Source organism: Symphodus melops (genome assembly GCF_947650265.1).
Source record: "Symphodus melops genome assembly, chromosome: 13".
In the NCBI taxonomy this organism is placed as follows: domain Eukaryota; kingdom Metazoa; phylum Chordata; class Actinopteri; order Labriformes; family Labridae; genus Symphodus; species Symphodus melops.
This window is the reverse complement of record NC_136703.1, coordinates 12,114,958-12,137,612: the sequence shown is the minus strand read 5'-3', so window position 1 is coordinate 12,137,612 and position 22,655 is coordinate 12,114,958. Positions and strand designations below refer to the sequence as shown.

The following is a 22,655-nucleotide window of genomic DNA, read 5'->3' as shown; positions in this document are numbered from 1 at the left end:
CAATAAATTAAAAAAAGTAGCCTGAGATTGACCAGTACTCATTTTGAATCAGTAAATGTGTATATTACTCAATTCTATATTGAAATGGAATGAAAAATTAATTTTAATTTTGAAGAGTTACGATGAGCAAATTGCACTCTTTTGGCGGAATGACCCAGATAGTAATATAAAGGTCTTTTGGTAAGAACACGTGTGTAGTAGGTTTATTCTGCTGGGATATTAACAGAAACATTTTAAGACTTACACCAGAAAAGATACATTTATCAATGAAGACAATAAAGATTGATGTTAGTTTAAACATCAATGGGGCTCAATTTGTTGTTGCGTTTGTGTGGTGGGGTCTAAGAGAAAATAGGTTGGGAACCCCCGTGGCAATGTTCTCCTGCACAGTTTAGTTAGACAGAGCTACTGGGGCCCCCAGCGGCTAGCAGCGGTACTGCACAGACAGCTGGTTTCTGGCTGCGTTGAGTCAGTCCGCCGGAGCTCTGCCGACTGGAGGGATGTGACCCCGGAACAGGACGCCCTCCTACAACAACACACCATTCAAACTGAGAACAGAAGAAAGAAAAGCTGGACCAGGAGGGGTAAGCTGTTGTGGCTTGTCTTCTACATGAGGCGCATATTGCCAAGGTCATTGTTTAAAGCATGATTGTGTTTGAAACACTTGATTCAGAGCAGCGGTACCTGGATGGTGTTTGCACCCAGAGGAACTTCATTCAGGCTTTTGTCTCGGGCATGCTAGCGAGCTAGCTAGGCTTGTTAGCACTGCCTATTTTTTCCTATGGTTGCGTGGATTTAGTGGAGACGAAATATAACGTCTGTCATGACAAAATACATGCGACGTCTAAGTGTGTTAGTTAACTATGCATGTATTTCACCATAAAGGACATTGTTAAGGATATACAGCGAAAACGCGCTGAATGCTTGCTAGCAAAAAAAGCGCTGCTGCTATTTGAACAGACTGCGTCCATCAACATGATGACAAGAACCGTCCAGTCATGTGTCCACATCTTTGGAAACATACTCCTTGTGCTTTTACTTTGCTTTTGGGTTGCTTATAAGTTTGTCTGATACTAAAAGTTCCATAATTTAGACGGTCATTTACTGCAAATCATTGCTAACGTAAGTGATCTGTAATGCAAACTCTCGTTAACGTTACAGTATGGTTTAGTATTGTTTATGGTGTTTACAGTGTTTTCCTTTACACACATATGAAAACATCCTTTAATTTCCAGCTGGCACAAAATGTAAACGACTTAACATGCAACGTGGAAGCTCTTCTGTAAATAAATTACAGTCCCATTTATCCCAGCTACTGTCATTATAAGCCAAATATAAGATTTAAGACAAAGCTCCTGTGGCTACATGCTCTGACTTTCTTTACTGATTTGTTTTCATCTTTAATTAAGCTTGCCACATAACTACTTCACTGGTTTTCTATTTTTGGATCATGCCTCTCCTGGATGCATTGTGCCACTGCCTTTTACAGTGTCTGATTTTCCCCCACATGTCAGAAAGCTGACAGAGTGGTGAAGCTGGCACCAACAGGGCACCCATGATGGCTGCAGACCGTGGGTGTTAAAGGCCCGGCCACAGGCAAGTGCCCTGAATCCTTCTGGCACAGTTGGTCATGAAGCACTGTATACCAAGCCTGCCTTAGCTTGTACATTCTTCTTGCCGGTTTTATTTTGGACAGGCGCATGGACCCCCTGGCCTTACCTCACTCCTTTCTCTGCCTCCTCACACTCAGGGCGGGTGCTCTTTAGCGGCTGCTGAATCCCCCGATGGGTTTCCATCAGCTGCCGGTCAACAGTTTGGGAGGGAGAGCTGGTTCATGTCTCAACCTTTTGCTCTGTGTTAGCACAAGAACTTGTCAGTCTGTCAGCCAAGGTAGTCGCCAGTTGACACCCAACACTGAAATACTAGAGCTGCTTGTACCCATTTGAGGCTAATTCACCCAGTACAATACAATATCCCTCCTCTCCACCTAATCTTTTATTTTCCTGATTCTTTTTCTGTTGTGGAGAGATGGTATCCTGCAGGTTTTTATCGCTTGGCATTGTTCCAGGCTCATGCATCATATAACTTCAGCATCGTAAGCTCTGTCTTGACGTTGGTGCTTTTGAAATCTTTGCAGCCACATCCCAGAGGGACCAGCTTGTGGCAGCAGCTTCTCTTTCAATTCCTTTGAAGGGTCCCTTAGGAGGGAGCTAGGATCTTCAGAGAAGATCATAAACCTGTATTAATTATCTTTTGATGGCATGGTCTAAGAAAATCGTGGTTGTGAAAGCTTTTGCATAGTGGAGGCAATGTAGGTTGCCTGAATCTGTTTCTTGAAAAACATTTTTTTTTTAAAACGGGTACATTTGAATACAAGTTCCTTTATGTGGTATCAAGAAAGTAAGTTTAAAATAAGTTATGAATCTGTCCTTGTATCGACCTAATGTGTCACATTAATAGACCGATAGAAAACAGCTATATAAACTGAGCCTATACAGTGGAGCAAGATTGTTTGAGTTCATGCCTCACATGGTGACAACAAGACATGACCTACTTATCAATCATGTTTTCACAATCCAGTTCGTCACCATTGTCCCCAAATACTGTAGCCTTTGTTGTGGGCACTGTACATGTGAGGAGATGGCTTCACACAAAGGCAGCAAGCAGACATCCAGTGAGTTCAAGCCAGAGCCTTTCTGGCCTGTTGTGTCTGCTTGTTGGGCTCATGCTGTTCCAGGACCTCATGCTGCCCCTGACCTGCAGGGAGTCAGTCTGCTGGATGCTCAGCCGGTCAAATACAGTCATATAAAGCCCCGTTTCCAAGCAGTCCGGGTCACTTCAGTTCGGTTTGGTGCCCATTTATTAGCGTTTTCACTGTTAAAAGTTGAGGATGGTACCAAAATAAGAGATCCGTACCGTCCTGCTTTCGTGATACCCTTTTGTTTGGGTGCCAAGGGTAAAGGGTTTCTTCTTCGTTGAACTTAAATTAGTAGCGGGCTGCACTGTGTTGGGTTGCTATGACGTCACACTATTTTGCGGCTATCTCCATCTGGCTTACGCTCCGCTTATCAAATGAGGCTGCCTACGGCAAGCTGTGGAAACACAAGATCAGGGTTTACCGTACCAAACTGTACTGAGCAAACCGGACTGCTTGGTGGAAACAGGGCTTATAGTTTGCTGGTTGTTTGACACCCCTTTTCAAGTTGTCATACCATTATTTTTTTTTATCAATAGTAAGTGAATGAATAGACTGAAAATGATTGTCAACCATCTTGTATATGTGTTTCTGCTCAGAAATCCTTTATCAAGTGTGCCAATGATTTCTTGGTTCAAGCTTGATGATTTTGAGGATTAGCTGTTCTTTTCTGTGTTTTTGACAATGATACTTAACAAAAATACTGAATATTAATTCTGGTATAAAATAACTCACCATTTATCGATACAGCGGTCAGTATTAATATTATAAACTGAAATTAATTATCTGTCTGACGAAGCACAGGTACTCAAAAAGCTGCTTCTTCATAAAAGTTAGAAAAGAAGATATTACATTTGTATACATTATTAACCAGTTTTTAGACAGTATTGAAACTTTTGCATGCTAGAGTGGGTGCATGCTCACACTTAGTGAAGACACCAATTCAAAGACAACCTCAACATTTCTTTTTCATTTAAAGATATCTTCACATATCAGCAAAACATTTATCCTGATACAGATTTGTCTTTGGTGGGCCTGTATCCTTAGCCACTGGTAAAAGAGAGCATGTGTGTGAGAGCGCGTGGACCTGCAGTGACACAGCTGCTCTACAGAACCAGGCCAGGTTGTTGGCAGCTCAGCTGGCAGCCACACCAGGCTTCTAGCCTACTTACGTTTCTCACACATTTGCTTGAGATGCTCATGAGCTCATGATTGAATTCAAGTTATTTTTCCTTCTCAGTTTTCGGGGCCTTATAGAGTTCTGGCTCTTAGTGTTGTCCATGTAAAGCTTAACTCCACGGTGAGACAGTTTGCCAACCCAAAAGCCTGTTTCCTTCTTCTTCTTTTTTTCTTTCTCCCGGCAGAAAGAATTTGATGTCGAAAACAATTAGACAGTGCATCATGTGAGCAGCTGAGACTATAGAGCCAACAACAAGCTTGTCAAGTGGACCGAGCCATGACTGGGCCACTGCACTGTGCAGCCTCTGCCCTTCATGACCCTTAGCAAATGTGAGGGCCTATCACATTGCACACTGTAATCCCTGGCAGCAGATCCTCACTTCTCTGAGTGGCCCGGTCACAGTGCTGACAAGGTCTGAGAATACTTTTCTGTGTTTTCATTTCTCCTAGAAACCAACCCCCACTTATATTTCATATTGAAGAGAAGCTGAAAAGCCGAGCTTTTGAGATCTTTGGTGTTCCCCTGATGGGTCTCGGACCTCGGGTTGGGAACCAGCACTCTTGTCTACTAGTCATTTTAGTCTGCTTATTCATTTGTTGTGAGTGCAAGCAACAGACACTAACAGCCCAGCGCAGTTTAGCAGACGGCTGTTCTGTCATGAGCCCGGCTCTGTTGAAGATTTCTGGCCTGTTAAAGGAAGTTTTTTTCTTTTCTTGCCACACTATGACGGATAAAGCGTGGTCCATGTCATTTTTACCTGCTCTGTTGTAATGTAAACAGACAAAGAGTCAGGTCCTTTACCTGCTCTTTGTAAAGTGTCTTGAGATAACACCTGTGATGACACGATAGAACAAATAAAGATTGATTGATTAATAACTTACGACACAATATTTTAACCCAGGGCTTTGTACGGATGTAAAGATTCATCGTCAAATCGTGAAAAAAATCGATTCAAAGGTGTCAAGATTCACATCTGCACTGTGAAAAATAAATCACCATCATAAATCACAGGTGTGGAAGCATGTTGGCTTCCCCCAAGACTGAAAATGAAAGAGGTGAAAAGATACAACTGTCTGTCAGAAGAGAGGGAACTACACAAATAACAAAACCAACATGATGCAGCGTTTAATCGTACCGTGACTCGAATCGTGACTTGAGCCAATCATTTGTGTTGATCATTGAAATAGTATTTATATTAGATAGATCATGTATATGTTGAAGCTAGTGCGGAGCTATGATAAACAGTTCCGCACTGTTTATAAGGCAAACTGTGATTAAATGTGTTAAAAAAAGTTATTATAATTAATTAATCGTAATCAACGTGTTAAAGTCCCACCCCAAGTAATAATACATTTATAAATAGTAAATATGTGATTTTCATACTGATCTTAGAAACTGTATTCTCATAACAGGTTGATTTGAAAAACAGATTTTTTCAGACAGTTAAAATTTAATTTTAATTGTCAAAAATAATAAAAGGTTTAAAATTAAGTCAAATAAAAGTCATATTTCCACCTTGTACAAATCAAAAATGTGTAGCTTGCTCTTGTCAGTTATTTCTTTATCTGGTTCCTTGACTTTGTTCTTGGTGATGATGCGGTTTAGCCTGGCTGCCTAAAAGGGCTCACAGAAGTCTCTACTCAGCCCAACATCACAACGCTGACAAGAGCCCGATACTGACAGAGAGGGTGGGGGGAGGATTAGGACTAGATCAGCATTAAAGAAAGCCTTTGATTACGTCTAGAATATTAGCTGCATGCGTCTGTGGCTGGCTGAGCCTCCCCTGAGGGATTAATGTTGAGCCAGCCCACCTCTACACCCTAACATCTCACACACAAAGGGACTCAGACAGGATCCTTATTGTGCTGCTTGAAACCATGTTAGACATGTTACAAAACAGAGAGTACACATTAAGAATCATACGAGAATGAGCCTGTAGACTAAAGGACACAAATAAAGTTCTTTCTCAAATACACAATCAAGAGTCGTTTCTCGTGTATCACTGCTTCCTCACAACTCTTGTATCTCTGCCATCAGTTTACGAGAATCTATAATAATACATAAAAATCTAAGTAGATGTGTTTGATCAGTCAGACGCTGTACAAAAAGCAGCTTATTCCGAAACTGTCATGAAGGGTCCTTTATGAACTCGGCTGAAGTCACAAGCGTGCATTTCAGTCATTGCTGATTACAAATAGAGCAGTTTGTGTTTGGAGCCTGTTCCCAGAAGACCTGAATCAGCATACAGCTTGAAGGAATATAAATAGATATATGACTAACACATTGTGTCTGTAATGAATAATTTATAGGTCAGTCCACATAGAGAGCTGGATTTTATAGGACTGGTTTTACTTTGTCAAATACAAAAAATCTGTCAGTTAGCTGATAGTGGGACCAATGAATCAACGATTTTTATCTTTTTCATTTTTTTTTTAAATCATCCAGTCAAATCCTAACATTTGCTGTTTACAGTTTGCCAGCAGTTTTAACTCAACCTGTGAAGTTGAGCTCCTTTTAGACATGAACTAATAGTGGAAATAGTTGTTGCAGTATTTCTCAGCCTCCTGGCTCCTGATAATACTCCTCACTGTAACATATGGGATTTTTGGATTTGACTTTGATGCAGCGTGTTCAAACTGTTGTAATCCAGCAGGGATATGCAGGACACCATTATTTAGAGGTTCAGTGTTTGGCAGTGGAGCGTCGTAAGCCAGGATCCTGAGAGCCATCTGGAGCATTGTTGGAATTATAAACATGGCTGGGAAGCTAGTTAGTTCAGCAGGATGACATGGATAAAACCATAGGTTACGTAATCATATGCACATTGTTAATTACTGAATGCATGTTGGCTTCCAGTTTACGGAGAATTAGATCAGTGTTTATTCCTGCTTTGTGGCCACTCTGCAGCCAAGAACAGAGTTCCACAAAGGAGCCTTCAGCTCAATAAGAATAAGTGAAATCAACTACTGTAAAGAATCTCACATCTATATTGTCTTTTTTTAACTGGCTAAAAAATGTGAAGAACACCACAGCTCCTCCTCATTTACAAAGCATTATTTGCAGTGTCCCTTTTGTGATCAGTCTGTTAGAGTTAACACCATTTCCATGTTCTCCTTATAGCAGAAATCTCTGCAACATGCATTAAGATAAGATCTGTGTTGTGATATATTTTGTAGATTAAAATATATGTTGTAGTTGGTAAAAAATACAAATTGCAGCCCTCAGACCATTCAGCAGTCTGGACAGAGATGATACTTAATATGGCCAATTTTCAAACTTCAAAAGCAAACATCAGACGCCCAGAAATGCCTCAGTCTTGAAAGCCGTAGGCCTATTTATACCAAAGATGAATGTGGAATATATTGGCCTTTTGCGCTGCTGCAGACATGAAAATAGTTAAATTGTCAAGTCTTAAAATAAACCTGAATATGAATGGATTATTTGATGTATCCTGCTTGACAAGACAACACCTTTTCCAACATTCAGACTAATCCCCTTCCATTCTCTTCTTCCTCCCATCATCCCTCATGCACTGTGGCGTTTATTCCCACTGAGCGCCTGATTGGTGCTTCTGAATTTGTATCATTCTTTATTCTCTATGATGGCGAGTAGGTCCTCTCAGAGTCACTGCTTTTCTGTTTGTCTGAAGTGTGGAACTCGGGGCCGCGATGAAACGTGTGACTGCTGCTAGTATAAAAACACTGCCAGCCCCCACCCCCTCCACCTCAACCCCTACTCAAAGACATTCACACTCTGGCATCACGACCGCCACCCTGAAGGTGCACTGAGCAAGTGCATCCAGCACGATCTCTCATCTTTCATGTGTTTCTAGCTTTGAGTCCTCAGTGGTTCTCCAATTAATCTGTGCCTGGCTTTGAGCTGGAACTGAATATCTAATGTATTCCTCTTCCCCTAATTCAGCGTCCTACAAAAAAAGCACAGACAAACTTAAATGCAATTTGCTTGCAGTAAACAGCCACCAAAGGTTTCTATAATTATAAGGACTATATAGCCTCAAGCATGGTCTCCAGCTGCTCTGCTCTGGACGAATCCGCCTTGCAGTGGCGATGAAACAGAGCCAATGGCCGACGTTCCCCCCTTTATCCCCCTGCCCGGGGCTCAGGGGAGAGGGGATGGTGGGCCAGCTCTTCAATTAAATATAACCCCACATCAAACAGCCTGTCAACATGCATTAGTAGCCCTTTGTGTAGATAAGAGGCCAAAGTAAATTGCCAGAACTATCATAGTCGCTGTAGCAGCTTCTTTTTTTTTTTTTTTTTTTGAAAGATTCTTAAGTCAGAACAAATCCTGGCTTGCATACTGATTTTCTCTTTTTCTTAAATCCTCTTCTAGCTTTGTTCTCTGATCAGATTTCAACATTTGAAGAATAATTTTGCTCTCCTCTGTGAATAATTTCTCCCGCATGTTTCACCTTTTCAATTAGCAAATGTATGCTGGATATCAAGCCAGACTGGGTTGCCTCTTCTTGCTGGTGCATTATAGCAGAGATCTAATGCGACAAGAGCCGACCTTGAAGTGTGCGCATGCTATCACAGCAGAACTTCTTCCTTTTCTGCCATCCGCATTAGCTTTGACAGCTCCTTTTATCGCCTTCTTTTCCCTCCCTCTTGATCTCCCTTCTTGCCTTATTTTAGATGAGTGCAGACTGACAGTGAAAATAGGTCATTAGTTAGATGGATAATAAGAGACGGAAGGAGCATGCAGAGGAGAACTACTATGCAATATTAATGAGTACCATTCAGCCTTTAAAATGCCAGACCTGGCACTCCTGTTTGTATGACATAACATTATAGGGCTGGGCGATGTATCACGATAGATAGATAGATAGATAGATAGATAGATAGATAGATAGATAGATAGATAGATAGATAGATAGATAGATAGATATCCATCCATCCATCCATCTGTGCGATCGATCATAGAGCTGCCAGTTGACCTATTTTTCTCTCTCTGATCAAAACTCAAAAAACGAATGGATAATACAACAGTGTTTATTTTTAGATGCAGAAAATTAATGAATTTGAAACGGGTTGTTTTATTAGAGAAAATATTGATGTATTAGTTCTTGTCCATATCGCCCAGCCCGAAAACATTATTTAAGGATATCACTCAGACTGGAGTAAATGTTACATATCCTTAATGCATCACAGTCACCGTTTACACAATTGTTGAAAACACTGATGGTTTGTGTAGCTCGAAGTTTTGACCGTTCTTGTGTAACATGTATTCCATTTGTCTGTCCAGAGCCACAGGAGCAGGGGGGATGAACCGCGAGGAGGCCCCGGGGAAGTCTCCTGAAGACATGTACATCCAACAGAAAGTGCGGGTCCTGCTCATGCTAAAGAAAATGGGATCAAATGTAAGTATGGCGTCTTGACACATTAGCCAGACCAGAAACCGTGTTAGCGTCCCGAGAAACACTGGTCTACTTATTATAGTGTACAATTTGTCTATCCTTTTTTTTTTTCAAAAGTAAACAGAGAGAGCTGACGTAGGGGAGTTTGAAGCTCCAGAGATGTTTTTCAACTCAGGAAGTGACAAACATTTAGGTCGTGAGTTGTTGTCTTAATGCCTCCTGACAGCTTGGAGGATTTAAGCAGAGATGAGTTGACTTGCAGCCTCCTGAGAACAAAAACAGTGTGTTTGGAGGGGAAACAAGTCTAAATTTACAGCAGCAAATTCTGTCTTCCTTCGAACTGTGTCGAACGCTTTGTTGTCATATTAAAACAAATGTGGAGCAAAACCCATCAAATCAGAGACACTACGCTCACTGTTCGACCTTTTGCAAAGAAGTAAATACTCCGTGTAGACCAGCAGTTCCAGCACGCAGACAGCAAACAGTACAACTCTAACTAACAGCCTTTTGTGTGATTCCAAGAAAATCATGGTAAATAACTATGGCTGAGGAAATCAGTTTTGATGTGTTGAATTTCATAAAATCTCTTTACTGGTTTGAATGAAATGGGGACTTAAATATTCCCCTGACCAAAACCCATCGAAGGAGTAGAGATATAAACAAAGACACAACAGAAAAGATGAAAGCAATGCTACTTTGAAATAATTCAGCTAAAAGCCTTGAAATATTTAATCTGATCTAATCTGTCACATTCTTGTCTCTTGCAGAATTATTCAGAATGATTTGATGTCGGGACATGACATCACACATTTTCAGATTATACTTTAATGCTTTAACAAACATTTTTCATGTTGATCCCTTTTTTTTATTTTTTTTTAACCTCACATTATTTCCATCTCTTCAGCTTACACCGAGTGAGGAAGCTTTTCTCCGGAGTTATGCAGGTGTGGTCCACAGTCAGATGAGCCAGCTACCACAGCACAACATAGACCAGGGTAAGGCTGTGACTCACTCACACCCACATACACACAAAGCTTTAAGTTCAGCCATCCGGTCAGAACGTCTTACGTTGGAGCTGTTCACATTTTAATGAGCTCCCAAACGCCACCTACACATGGAGTAGAGTTGTGACCTTCCTCAGACAACAACAAGGGGAAATCCCTCCACAAACATCTCTCCTCATGAGCATTTACCCCAGCAGGCCGGAAATGTTCCCTGACTGCACTGTGGCCGACTCAGCAGCCCACCAGCACAGAGAGATGACTCAGACAGACTGACTGGAAACAAGTGACTCATCCACTACTTTAACTGATTTAATTAGGCTAAATATGGTACTGATATAAAAACGTTTGTTTATGTGATAAAGCTAGTCACCTGTCATGTGCTGCTTTAAGACTCGCCTACAATGGTCATGCTTTTTTAGAGCACCGGAGGGTGCTGTTGAGCTTTGTTGATCTGCCCTGCAGTTCAGTTTCTTGCCACAAGAGAGTGCTGCTTTAAAGCTTATGTATGCAGCAAGGCACCGCTCTTACCTTGAAAAGCAGCAGCAGATCGTCTCAGAGGATTTTTTTTTCAGTCCAAATAGACTTATCAGGCTCTCCAGACTCAGCTCAAACACAGCAGTCAGATAGGAGCCGCGCCGTCCTCCTGTGGTCAACCAGGCCTTGCTTTGATATCGCTCCCTCAGGGGAGCTCCAATTCCGGAAATTTACTTTGCAATGCTTTACATGCAGTATAGATTTAAGTCTCCTTGTCTGTGTCCTTATTCTGCGGAGAAATAGCACCATAGTTTGAATTAAAAAGGGGTGGGGGGTTTCTGTGTTGGAGAAGGGTTTATGATTATACAGGGTTTTAACAAGGCATGTGAAAAAGCATAATGGCTTTTGTTTTCTGACCTTCTCTTTTTTTCTTTAACCATCTTTTTTATACATTTCAGGGAATTAAACTGCGTCTTCGTAATTTCTGCAATATTAGTTGTCTCTTTAAAATGTCACTGAAGGGTTATTGCGTCCTGGTCAGTGTTAGTTTCATCATTACAGAGTGTTTCTTCATCATGCGGCAGAACAAATGATATCTTAGCCTCACTAAAGAAGCTTGCTTTCACATCTTAAAAATCAGAGCTTACTGTGAGCAGGTGACTGATGTTATGGGTTTTTTTCTTTATGAATAATTGTGGGTGTCTATTTGAACAACTACAGAGTAGCGTGGCTGTCAGTTTGTGCAGCATGTCCTTATTCTCTCTCTTCATGCCCTTTAGTAGAAACAGGACTCCATGTCTGTACTGTGTCAATACGGCTAAGGAGAACCTCATCAATAATGTACAAGTGACTGGGGAAAGGTGCTCTGGTCATGCATTATACATCACAAAACAGACACATTTAGAATCACTTGGCAGCCTGCCATCTCCTCAGTGTGTCAATAAATAATTTGTTGTCTCCGTCCTATCTGAAGCACTGTGATGAGGCAGATAGCTGAGAGTTAATCACTTTTAAACGGAGCGCTGAAGGATGCACACATCAGCATATACGTGATCCTTTGAGGTGCTGTGAAGAGGCTCAGTTACATGAAAAGGGAAGTCCCCTTTTTGATCTCATTTGAGCGCAGCAAAAGAGGCGGAAATAGATGAAAGTGATCATTGCATTGCCTAGCAACTGACACAGTCATCGTGCCTTTTAAAACATGCAGAAGCACATCAAACAACTAATGGCCTGTGTGGACTATTATGAAGTAAAATTAAAAACGACGCCTGTTTGGAAAGTTGAATCTACGGGGCGCAGATGGCCTAGCGTTTAGGTTGTGTCCCATGCACAGAGGTTCAAGTCCAAACTGTAGTTCCTACATGTCATTCCCCACTCTCTGCCTGGTTTCCTACTCTATACACTGTCCTATCAGATGGAGGGAAAAAGGCCAAACTAAAGTCTAGCTTAATTTTCTTTTCACCACCTTGGAGAAAAGATCTTTAGCAAGTGGTAATTGTTCATGAAATTAAGTGTAGGACACATCAGCTAAATTGATCCCCTGTGTGACGAGCCAGCAGTCTTTTTCTGACATTGTTTACTCAACATACGTTCTCGTAGCAGTTGTACCTTGAATCATCATCCATAACCTGTGTTCGTGCATCAACAAGAGAGACTTCACTTTAAAGAGTGATGAAGTTTAGTAACCTTGAGCTGTAACACCCCATGATATGGCAGAAAGTAAACAAACACTTGTAGATCGAAGACCTACCCTGCATCCTGTGACAGACGTGGCCTCGTCCATTGATTGAAAGCTCACTTAGAGGGCCTTAAGCTTTGTGGTGTCGTGGAGATGCATATATTTATCACTCTCAAGTCGAGGCTGAGCTCTATCAGAAAACGTACAATAGAACTGAATGTGTGAGAGCACACGAGCTCATGGGACAAATGGGAAACATTGCTGCAGTCAATTAAGCCCGTTCTTAAAGGGAAACACACGTGCAGCAGGTGTTGCAGTCTAATCTGTGGAACAACGCGAAGCCTCCTTCATGACTGCTGAGCGGACAGTTTTTAAAATCATTCTCGCAGGCTCTGCTCAGCTGTCAGAGGTTTTTTCTGAGTCCTTCTTTTGAAAAAGAGGCAAAAACCATCTCGAGGGATGTCACATATTATTCTTTTTTTCTTTTTTTTAGTCTCTGGGTCACTGAATTTGCATTCCAGATAGTTTTAATTGGCTTATTACCATACGTGCAAATACTGCATTCAGTTTTGCAATTTTAATCAGACCAAAACTTTTTGATGCCAAAGGCTCTGAGACTGAGATTGTATACATTTATTTTTTGCAATTCAGCTGTCTGACTGTGAATACCTTGATGTAGTGTATTTGTGGATGTGACAGGATTTTGCATAATATATTTGTGTTGATATTTGAAGAAAGAACTCATTTAATGAAGCCTTGTTTTCTGTTGGCCTGTTTCACTGTTAATTGCTCCGACTGAATAATGTTTCAGTTTTCTGCAGCTCTGAAGACGTCTGTACAATCAGGCAGTTGTTCATGTTTGAACTTGCATGTCTTTCTATTACTGACTTCATGTATAAAAAGTACTGTTTGTCAGAGCTTCACATAAAGACAGCAGTAACGAGTTGTTATCTACTCTGATGTGACAAGGAAAGTGAACTCCTACCAGAGGGATGTCTGAGGGCCTCAACAAAGGGATAGAGACAGAGAAGGGGTTGCCATAGAAACCCGAGTTGTCCCAGGAAAGCTCAGCTTCCCTGTGGGTTTTGGTGTTGTTTGGATGTGCTGCATCAGTAGATCAGAGCAGGTGTCATTAAGGGGCCCGGAGGCAAGCTGGGGTGCTAATTACACACATGCAGTGTGATATCTCTCTCTCTCTCTCTCTCTCTCTCTCTCTCTCTCTCTCTCTCTCTCTCTCTCTCTCTCTCTCTCTCTCTCTCTCTCTCTCTCTCTCTCTCTCTCCCTCTCTCTCCCTCTCTCTCCCTCTCTCTCTCTCTCTCTCCCTCTCTCTCTCTCTCTCTCTCTCTCTCTCCCTCTCTCCTCTCTCCCAGCTTCAGCTTCTCCACTGTCAAATATTACTACAGCCTCCAGCAATCGATACACAATCTTGTTTCTTCTTCTCTGTGTTACAACCTCTTCACATCACAAAGCTTCTACCTGCCTTCGACTGGATGTCAAGTGTCACAGCGCCAGGACCCAGCTCTATTTGGCGACACTGCTGGGGCATCGATTCTTTTGCGTCTCTCTGGAGCCAGAGTCACAATTTTTTATGTAGCACTGCCTGCTACTTAAATCATGGAAACACAGAAGTGCCTCCTTGGATATCCACTCATCCTCATCTGCATCACAACAATAGGTGGATGGGTAAAGCGGTTGATTTCAAACAACTGCTCTCAACTCTGCTTCAGCTCCGTTTGGCAATAGTTGAAAGTAAAGATCAGACCTGCTACATGAAATTCTTCTGCTGTTTAAGCTAATTGACTTTGTGGATGCAGAGTATCAAAGGTTAGATCCATTGAGAGGACAAGAAGGACTGCCGAAATTGTTTGTGGAAAGCTTTGTGAGCTGAAGAACAAACTAAGGTCTTAAATGTAACTACAGCAGACAAATTTGATGACAAACACTGACGCTCTTATGTTTGAAAATATCATGAAAAACATTTAGCCAGAAGAACTCATTAGAATGTGACAAATGGCAATAGTTTGTTTTATTTATTTAACCTTAAATCTTCCATGAACTTTACAGAAATTCAGTATCCCTGTTTAAATGCTGACTTGGCTAAAATGGCGACGTTAAAATGCCCCTCAAAATAATATTGTAGTCATAATGGGAGACACAGTGATTCCTGTTAGTCTGAATAATCTTCCAAGAACCTAAATATATATGTTTTCAAAAAAAGAGGACTTTTGAATAGATCACTAGAAATACACATGTGTAAGTCTGAAGTAGCAAATCCTTACTTTAATACACACTGAGTCAAAGTAGACCCGCTGTGTTTGTTTACATCAACAAGCTGAGCCGGACCACACACACTCCCATGGTGTGTGTGCTGCTTCTTAACCCGCCCCTGCTGTCGTTTCAATGGGGGTGGGTGGAGAAGGGGATCCTGGGTCTTTATCCTCTCAGCTGACCCCGCACAGATTGTGACCTGGAAGGCTGCCGTTACTCTGACTAATAACCGAGTGCAGCACTGGAGTCATAATGCAGCGGCAGCTTCTCTGCTTAGTCAGACTGCGGGGCTGGAGAGACGCAGCACGGGAGCCTTATACTTCAAACAAACTCCCTTTGGGTTTATTTCACGGGCCTCTCGTCCTCGGAGGTTCAAGGGAACTCTGAGAAAAGGTTATCCTGAAAATGAACAAGAATTCATAATATGTTGATTTATAGTCTCTAAAACGTGTGACGGAGCACCTTTTTTAACCCAAAGAACTGGTGTTTTAGTTCTACATTAAATAAATGTAAATGAATGAGTATACAAATAGCAGGTACGGCTTTGTCAAGTATTGGCACATTTTCCTTCTCTTTTAATCTCATGAACAGGATAGAAACTCTTTCACTTTGTATAACAAGAGTTGACATATTTTTGCCAAGTTCTTTTACTGGAACAACAGTTTCTGTAATGAATCAATGAGGTGGCTCCAGTCTCCCTCCTTTCAATGTATTTATAAACCACAAATCGGATGACGTGCCTGTTGTTATTATCATTTATGTAATTCGTTGTCCGGAGCCAATCTGTTTACCCCCATCAGACGAGGTGAGGAGCGGATCAGCTCACGTTGAAGGGAGGGGTTGGAGCTGCATCTTTGAAAAGCCCTCTCCTCATTGGCAGCGGCCTGATTTTTATCTGTCGCTAGGCAACAGCTTTTAGGAGACCTGACGATTCCATTGAATTTGCGTGTGTGTGCGCGTGTGCGTGAGGGCGAGGTCCAAACATGACTCCAAGGCAAAGGGCTAAAATAAAAAGCAGATATAACCCAGCCATCCTCTGGGCCCTGTGGGGTATTTTGAGAGCGTTTTCTGCTGGTCACTGGGCTCAGGTTGCTCAGTATGAGACACGTAGTTCCACTGAACTGCCCGTCGCACACGGATGAACTCCTTCAGCCAGACACAGAATGATTGAGACTGACAGCTGTTATGATAAATGGGTGTTATTGCTGGTCTCTGCACCATCACATCATCTTTACAGCAGTGCTATTCAGCAGTTTGGTAGTTCAGGTCGACGTCCCCATTGTGATATTACATAATCTTTCTCTTGTTCAAGCATCATTATCCCTCCGCGCTCCTCCAAACAGATTACACTCTTGTTATTAACTAGAGAACATAACGTGTTCTCCAATATTTTTTATCTCTAGTCTCCTCTCATCATGCTGTTTTTTGCCAATTGGCTCTTTCCGTCTTCAGTAGGCCAACGATCTCCCACAGGAGGAGGAACTTGAAAGTTCATATTAAAATACACCCTCCCCCAAAAACTTCTCCATCTAACCGCGCTCGAGACGACCTGAATAGAGACCTGCTAATTACCCACTTGCAGAGACAGCAAAATGAAACACGAAAAAAAAATCTGTTTGGACGGTCTGCGCTGTCTGATGGAGAGTTTGGATTTTTGTGCCAAATAGGAGCGGAAAATCTCAGTCCCTGGCCTACTTTGATTTCTCCACAATAATTAAATCTAACGAGCAATTGGGGGCTGTGGTGAGAGGGTTTTGTTTTTTTTTCTTCTCAAAGACGTGTGAGATGCTGTAAGGGATTGTTATCAACAGTCTGCAAAGGTGTAGAATGTGATTAAAGCTCATCAATTATTTGAGTAAGGAGTAGAGGCGAGTTGGCCTCCTTTGATAAAGGTTCTTTAATAAGGGAATTAAAGCCTCTAAAAATGCTGCTGCGTGTACTCTGCAATCTCAAATATTTCTTAATTGATTTTCATCTATCACCAGAAAGCAAATGTATTTCATCAGGCTGCAAAGTATAACTAAAAGAGAGACGTTTTCGCTGATCAATTCTGAAAAAAGCCTTTTTTTCTGATCTGTTGTTTTTTTTTTCAATTTAAAAAAAATCCGAAAAAATGATGCCTTTGTGAAAGTGCACTTTGATATTTAAGGTGCTTAAAATAGGCTTTTGTATTTTAACTTTTCACAAAAGAAAATATATGTTTGTTTTGGAGGAGAAAAGGCGTCACAGCAGGTGTGGGCAGGCCAAAAATCATTTGATGAATCACAGTTGGCAGCAACAGACTGAGTGATTCCTCGACAAACAAACAAAAAGCTTTTTATCAAATTGTATAACTCAAGAGGAGCCATTAGTCGACTCCAATCATACGAGACTGTTAAAAGAGGAACAAAACAATCCGATCGTTTCAGCCTCTTTTCTTTCTCTCGGTGTGTCTGACAGTCTGAGCTGCTGCAGCACAAACTGAACAGATCACCGGACGCTGTGTGTTACTGCTCACTGTACTGCACAGCTTTTCTTCTTGCTCCGAAAACATTTTCCTCCTACATGTCACATTTACGCCTCTTTCACACACTGATGACAGAGGCTACTACATAAACTGCCCAACTCGTTTCCACTACCACACATTCACATGCGACAGGTAAAGCAGTAAGATTCAATGTCTTGACAAATCTACTTCAGCAAGTGACTACAGGGGCTGGAGATCAAACTCCACTGAGCCACAGCCTTCTTAAAGGGATACTTCATTTGCATGAAGCTTTGTATCATTAGAAACATGGTTGTAGTGTTGAATGGTCGTGAATCCAACCCTCATTTTGCTCTGAGACGAGAATAATGTGTTTTTCTTTGCCTGGAAGTTTTCTTCATGTGATGCAAAAAGCGTCATATTGCATCAATAAATAGCATAAATGGGTGAAGTATCCCTTTAAGGGGCTTTGATGGCCGGCGGTGGTTTTCCACAACATTTGAACATATTAAGTGATGACATTTCCTGATCCAAAAAAAAGGATTTTCATGGTGGTGCATTTCCCTCCCCAGCTTAAAAGTCCCAGCTGACAGGATTTACAGGCGACAGGCACGATTTGAGGACCTGGAGAGAAAGTGAATTCACGTCAATTAAGCACGAGAGTCGGGTTTGTTTTTTTATCACGAGTCCTGACATGTTGCTGCTCGTTGTGTTCACAGGTGCAGAGGACGTGGTCATGGCGTTCTCCCGGTCAGAGACGGAGGACCGGCGCCAGTGACCTCGGGCGCGCCATCACCCTCCATTCCACCCCAATTCATACCGCCTCACCCACTGCCCCGCCCCATACGTGATTCACGAACGACCCAAACTCCACAAACACAACACTGATGAGCTCAGGAGAGACGGATCAGCTGGCAGGAAACGAAGAGGAGGGGAAGAGACTCCAGGAGGTGGCTGCCTCACTCTCCCCCCGCCTCCTTCATCCACAGCTCCTCCTCGCACAAGCTGGCATACCATTACCCCAGATGCCCTGTTGTGCTTCACTGTGGGTTTAAAGCCTTTTAAAAGAAGGCCGTCAGTGAAAACACTCACAGATTGTGTGGAAGAATATCAAATGTAGTTTTTTTTGGGGGGGGGGTGGCTGGGAGCATCGGTTTTGTATTATTTGTCTGTTTTGAGACTTTAGGCAGTGTTACGTGTTATATCTGCTGAGGTCACCGGAGGAAATGACCAATCAGCAGCTGATTGAAGCAAAGAGAAAGTATAGTTTTGGTCAGGCAGCGAGTGTGAGGAATAGGGGAAAGGTTTAGTTGTTTCTGTTTACCCTAACTGGGCTGAATTTTTTTATTTTTTTTGGTTTAGCTGTTTTGTTATTGATGCTTTTGTATTTCTGTCGAGGAGGAGGGGCCTAATTTATAAACAGGAAGTGATGCGTACACAAACTCTCAAACAAAGGTTTCTGGAGCGCTTCAAAATGGTAACTAAATCTGCAAAGTCGTAGATGATACGAAACTTATAAATCATTCACTCAATTAATTTGAACGTCAAACTAAATTTTGGCTGGTTTATTGATCCCCTTATTGCAGCATGAAGTCAGTTGTATGATGAATATTTGAATAATTGGGCTTTTTATCATGCACGGCTCGCTGCTCTTTAGACTTAGTCTCTTCTTCGTCAAACTAGAACTTTGAACCAAAAAAACTCAACGATAAATTCAGACTAACTTAGCACCTGCAGCATTTTCCCTCTGTAGCATTTCTTGTCATGGACCTACACTCTGCCCTTTAATTCAAGTAGAATAATGTGCAGGGAGATGTGTGTCCTTCATGTAGAACTATGCGAGTTATCACGGCAGAATCCGAATCACGTCACCAGTGTGGTCCAGAAGTGTAAAGAGCTTCCACACATTGTAATAAAGAAGGCCTCTCCCATTCTTCTGCTGCTTTATGTTGAACCCTACGCTGTGGAGAGTACAAACACACTTTCCTCTCAAGGAAAGAGTAAGAATTACAGACACTAGCAGATATAATCACATGAAACACAGGTGTACACATTCTCCCAAAACAAATACTACTTTAGGCTTGTTGTAACATGTAAAACCTTTTTTATTGTACAGATAGGTGGGAAAATACAATAATGAATTGATTGTGCCATTTGTATTTTTTGGTTGTTTTTTTATCTGTAAGATAAAATTAACAATGATTAAGAACATTGATGAGAGACGGCTATTGATATAATTTATTGTTTACTGAATCGACTCCCTGTTCCTTGAAGGCATCATTAAAAATGGAGAGCCAGTAGATAGTGAAAGTCCGACACGAGTCCCTCTTTAAAGGTTCTGTTTGTTCACACTAAAACAACACGACTCTAATTTTGAACGACGTGGAAACGAAACATGTGAAGCAAACATCAGAACTGTGTGCTATTTCTGACTGTACTGTGTCTCTTGCACTATTATCATTGAGATATTTGCAAAAAATACATTTTGATATTTAGCACAGAGATTCTATGTTTGGTTCAATGGGGAAAAAAGTTGTCACCATTTTTGTTTATTCAGTTATAAAAAGAAATCTCTGTGATAATTGACTAAACTGGAATATCTAAAACGAATACTTGTTAATACCAGACATGTTTTTCTAGTGACACGATCAATATTTAATGTGTTTTAAGTACATTTTGTTAACTTGTATAACTTAAAATAATTGTAACGTAATGTTTTGAAGCCAAGCATGTCTGCCTCGTGGATTAAAATGTTCATTCAAGTGGAGTCGAGGATCTTTGAATCCTTACCACGATGACCATTGTTTGTAATCGTCTGTGGAAGCCATGAGCTTTTTTAAAATGTAAAAAAAAACAAAAAACTTTTTTTTCAGTGGATTAAGTGTTATCTGTTAAATCTTGTTGGCAATAACTTCTTTTTGAATGTCCTCAGCTTTCATCATCGCAACATAGTACGCCAACAGATGTCACACTGTCCGCCTATGACAAAGACGTTTGTCTTTTTATGTTTACTTTTGTTTTAAAACATTTTTTATTTGTCTATGCATTGTTTTTCTTTTTTTTTCTCTAAAATGTGTCTTACTGTACATTTGACCTATCAGGGTTGTTTTGCAGCCTTCGTTCAAGTTGTGGATGAGTGTGTGTGTGTGAAAGCGTGTGCGTGCGTGATCACCTGTTAACTTGCTATGATTTTGATTTTCAGCATGCTGTTGACTTTGATTAGGATCGGTGTATCTTTTTACTGTGATGACCTGACGTTGCCTAATTGTCCTTTTTTTGTTTTGCCTTTAAATTGTATTTTTCTCTCAGTCAAAATCGATTAGTTGGTTTTGTTTTGTATGGCTGCTGACCATGTCTTGACTTAATGCTTCCAAATCCTATACCAACTGAACCATTAAAGATATTTTAAACAATGAAAAGTTGCTATTTTGTTCTTTTTTCCAATATAAAGCCAGATGCAGCCTCAGACATACAGGCGGAGAAACATCTTGCTACATTGGATTAAATGCGGAAATTGCTTCAGATAAACTCTCATGCTGGGTGCAAGGACAAAGAATTCTACAATCATCACAGGTTTCAAATGTTTTTGTTTCTCTTATCCACTGCAATTGCAGAAAAAAGTCAGTCTGAACAGGTAAAAATGTTTTTAGTTGTAGAAGTTTGCACATGCAGTTTAATCTAAAATCAAGAGATGTCTGACATAGCTACTCCGTCTACATACTTGCTTAGGTTGGGGATTTCGGCAAAAGAACAGTTTATTTTTTATTTTTTTCCAATTGAGATTTAGCTGTAAAGGTTTGAACATTTTCAACATCTGAAAATGTTTTGATCATTCAGCGAAATTCTCTTCAAGCTTAGTCAAATACTAATAAATGATAGCTGCTTACTTTACATTTCTAGGAGCATATAGATGCAGGCCCTCGTTAATTCAGGTTAAAGGGGGTGGGAGAGTGTAGTGTTGCTTCTGCTGTCGGTAACATTGATGCTGATGCTATGCTGACCTCAGCAGTGTCACCTTGGTCTGTTTGTGTAGAAAAAATTGTGAGCAGTTACTTATGTAGGCTAATGTTATTGGGCTTTTGTACAGTTTGTATTTCAGTGTTAAAATGGGACTTTTATGATTAGTGATGAATATCAGTGACCTTTCTAGAATTCATGTTGACTCAGCTATTTCTTCTGTATGTAATGGAAGCTGCTAAGAGCATCAGTCGTTGTTAATCCAAGGTTGTTATCAGTGTCTCTTACCTTTTGTAATTCATTCACTTTCTAAATGTGTTTTGTCATTTTCTGTCATTTTTAATGCCTTGCTGTAAAAAAAAAAAATCGCCCTTCAGTGAGAAATGAAGTTGCAGATGAGTTGAACAGCCGATATAAATTGCATTTAATTGCGTATGTAGAGAAAGCCAAAGTCTCCAGAACAAGCAGGTGAGAAAACATTACTTTGTTTTTAGGTTAGCTTTTCCAACACTTAATTATCACTTTTACATGTTACTTTTTGCCCTGGAACACATCACTTATAACCCATAGACTCATTCAACTCTACATAAACGTACAGCATTATCAATGACACTACCTGTCACTTTTAATCCCCTAAACAACGAATACAATTAAAAAACAACATCATTCATTACCAGTAATGAGTCCTTCAAATTGTCAGATGTTTAAATCTTGAGCTGTCTGGCAATCATCTTTGGGATAATGGTGTAAATGTTTTTTCCAAAGCTAATGGTCAGCATCTGTTCCCTGTTCCCATGTCTTCTCTCACAGATGTAGAAGAATCCTGCGATTAAGAGTGAGCACGCTCTGGGAATAACACGGCAGCTGTTAGCTGCATTTTTACTGATGATACAGCACTTCAGATTGAGGCTGTCGTTTACTGAAAGAAACAATGTGTTTCTCATGAGAACAGGTTGATTTCTTGTTTTATGCTGCAAAGTGTTTGAAGAACATGTCATTTGGTATGACATTTTTTACAGATTTAAGGAGTGATATTTAGTTTTGTCTGCTGTTGCCTCAAATAACGTAAACGCTTATGCGAGCATCATGTTTTTTCCTCCAAACGCATAAGCTCATCTCTCTCTCTCTCTCCCTCTGTCTCTCTCTCTTTGTACACGTGAGCCAGATGTGTTTATCTCATGTCACACGGATGAGAGCATCTGTGCAGCAGCCAGCCGATAGCTGCCACAAGCACTGTCATGTCACGTGCAACTGTGTGTGTGTTATTTTTGTTCGTAGGCCTATACACATCTAACATTTGTAATCTTGGAATTATATGGTTAAACTATCTCTTTGGGACTTTGAGAGTTACAGTGTGACACAAAAGAAGAGCCATATTTGGATGTGTTCAAATAAAGTATGAATGTTGTGACACTACTTTATTTTGAACGTTTTTTACAAGAAAGCATTTAACATTTTGCAGCATACAGTTATTGACACATTTTGTGAATTTTTGCAAATGTATGATCACGATGTTTAGTTACAGATTGAGACATCTTGCAAGTTAGGATAAGGCTTA

The 22,655-nt window shown here is 40.9% G+C and overlaps 2 protein-coding genes across 2 annotated transcripts in view; both read left to right on the top strand.

The window, feature by feature from the left end:
* Positions 1 to 12,080, top strand: part of foxl2l (forkhead box L2-like) — a 50,957-nt gene extending 38,877 nt beyond the window's left edge. The window contains exon 2 of the transcript XR_013780425.1: positions 12,066 to 12,080. The gene's annotated coding sequence lies outside the window, so the exon portion shown is untranslated. The remainder of the gene's footprint in view (positions 1 to 12,065) is intronic.
* ctnnbip1 (catenin, beta interacting protein 1) lies at positions 384 to 20,559 on the top strand. Its single transcript, XM_079359491.1, has 4 exons — positions 384 to 584; positions 9,141 to 9,255; positions 10,157 to 10,247; positions 17,860 to 20,559. The coding sequence occupies exons 2-4, from the start codon at positions 9,160 to 9,162 to the stop codon at positions 17,916 to 17,918; spliced, it is 246 nt and encodes an 81-aa protein (XP_079215617.1). The 5' UTR covers positions 384 to 584; positions 9,141 to 9,159; the 3' UTR covers positions 17,919 to 20,559.
* Positions 20,560 to 22,655: the final 2,096 nt, after the last annotated feature.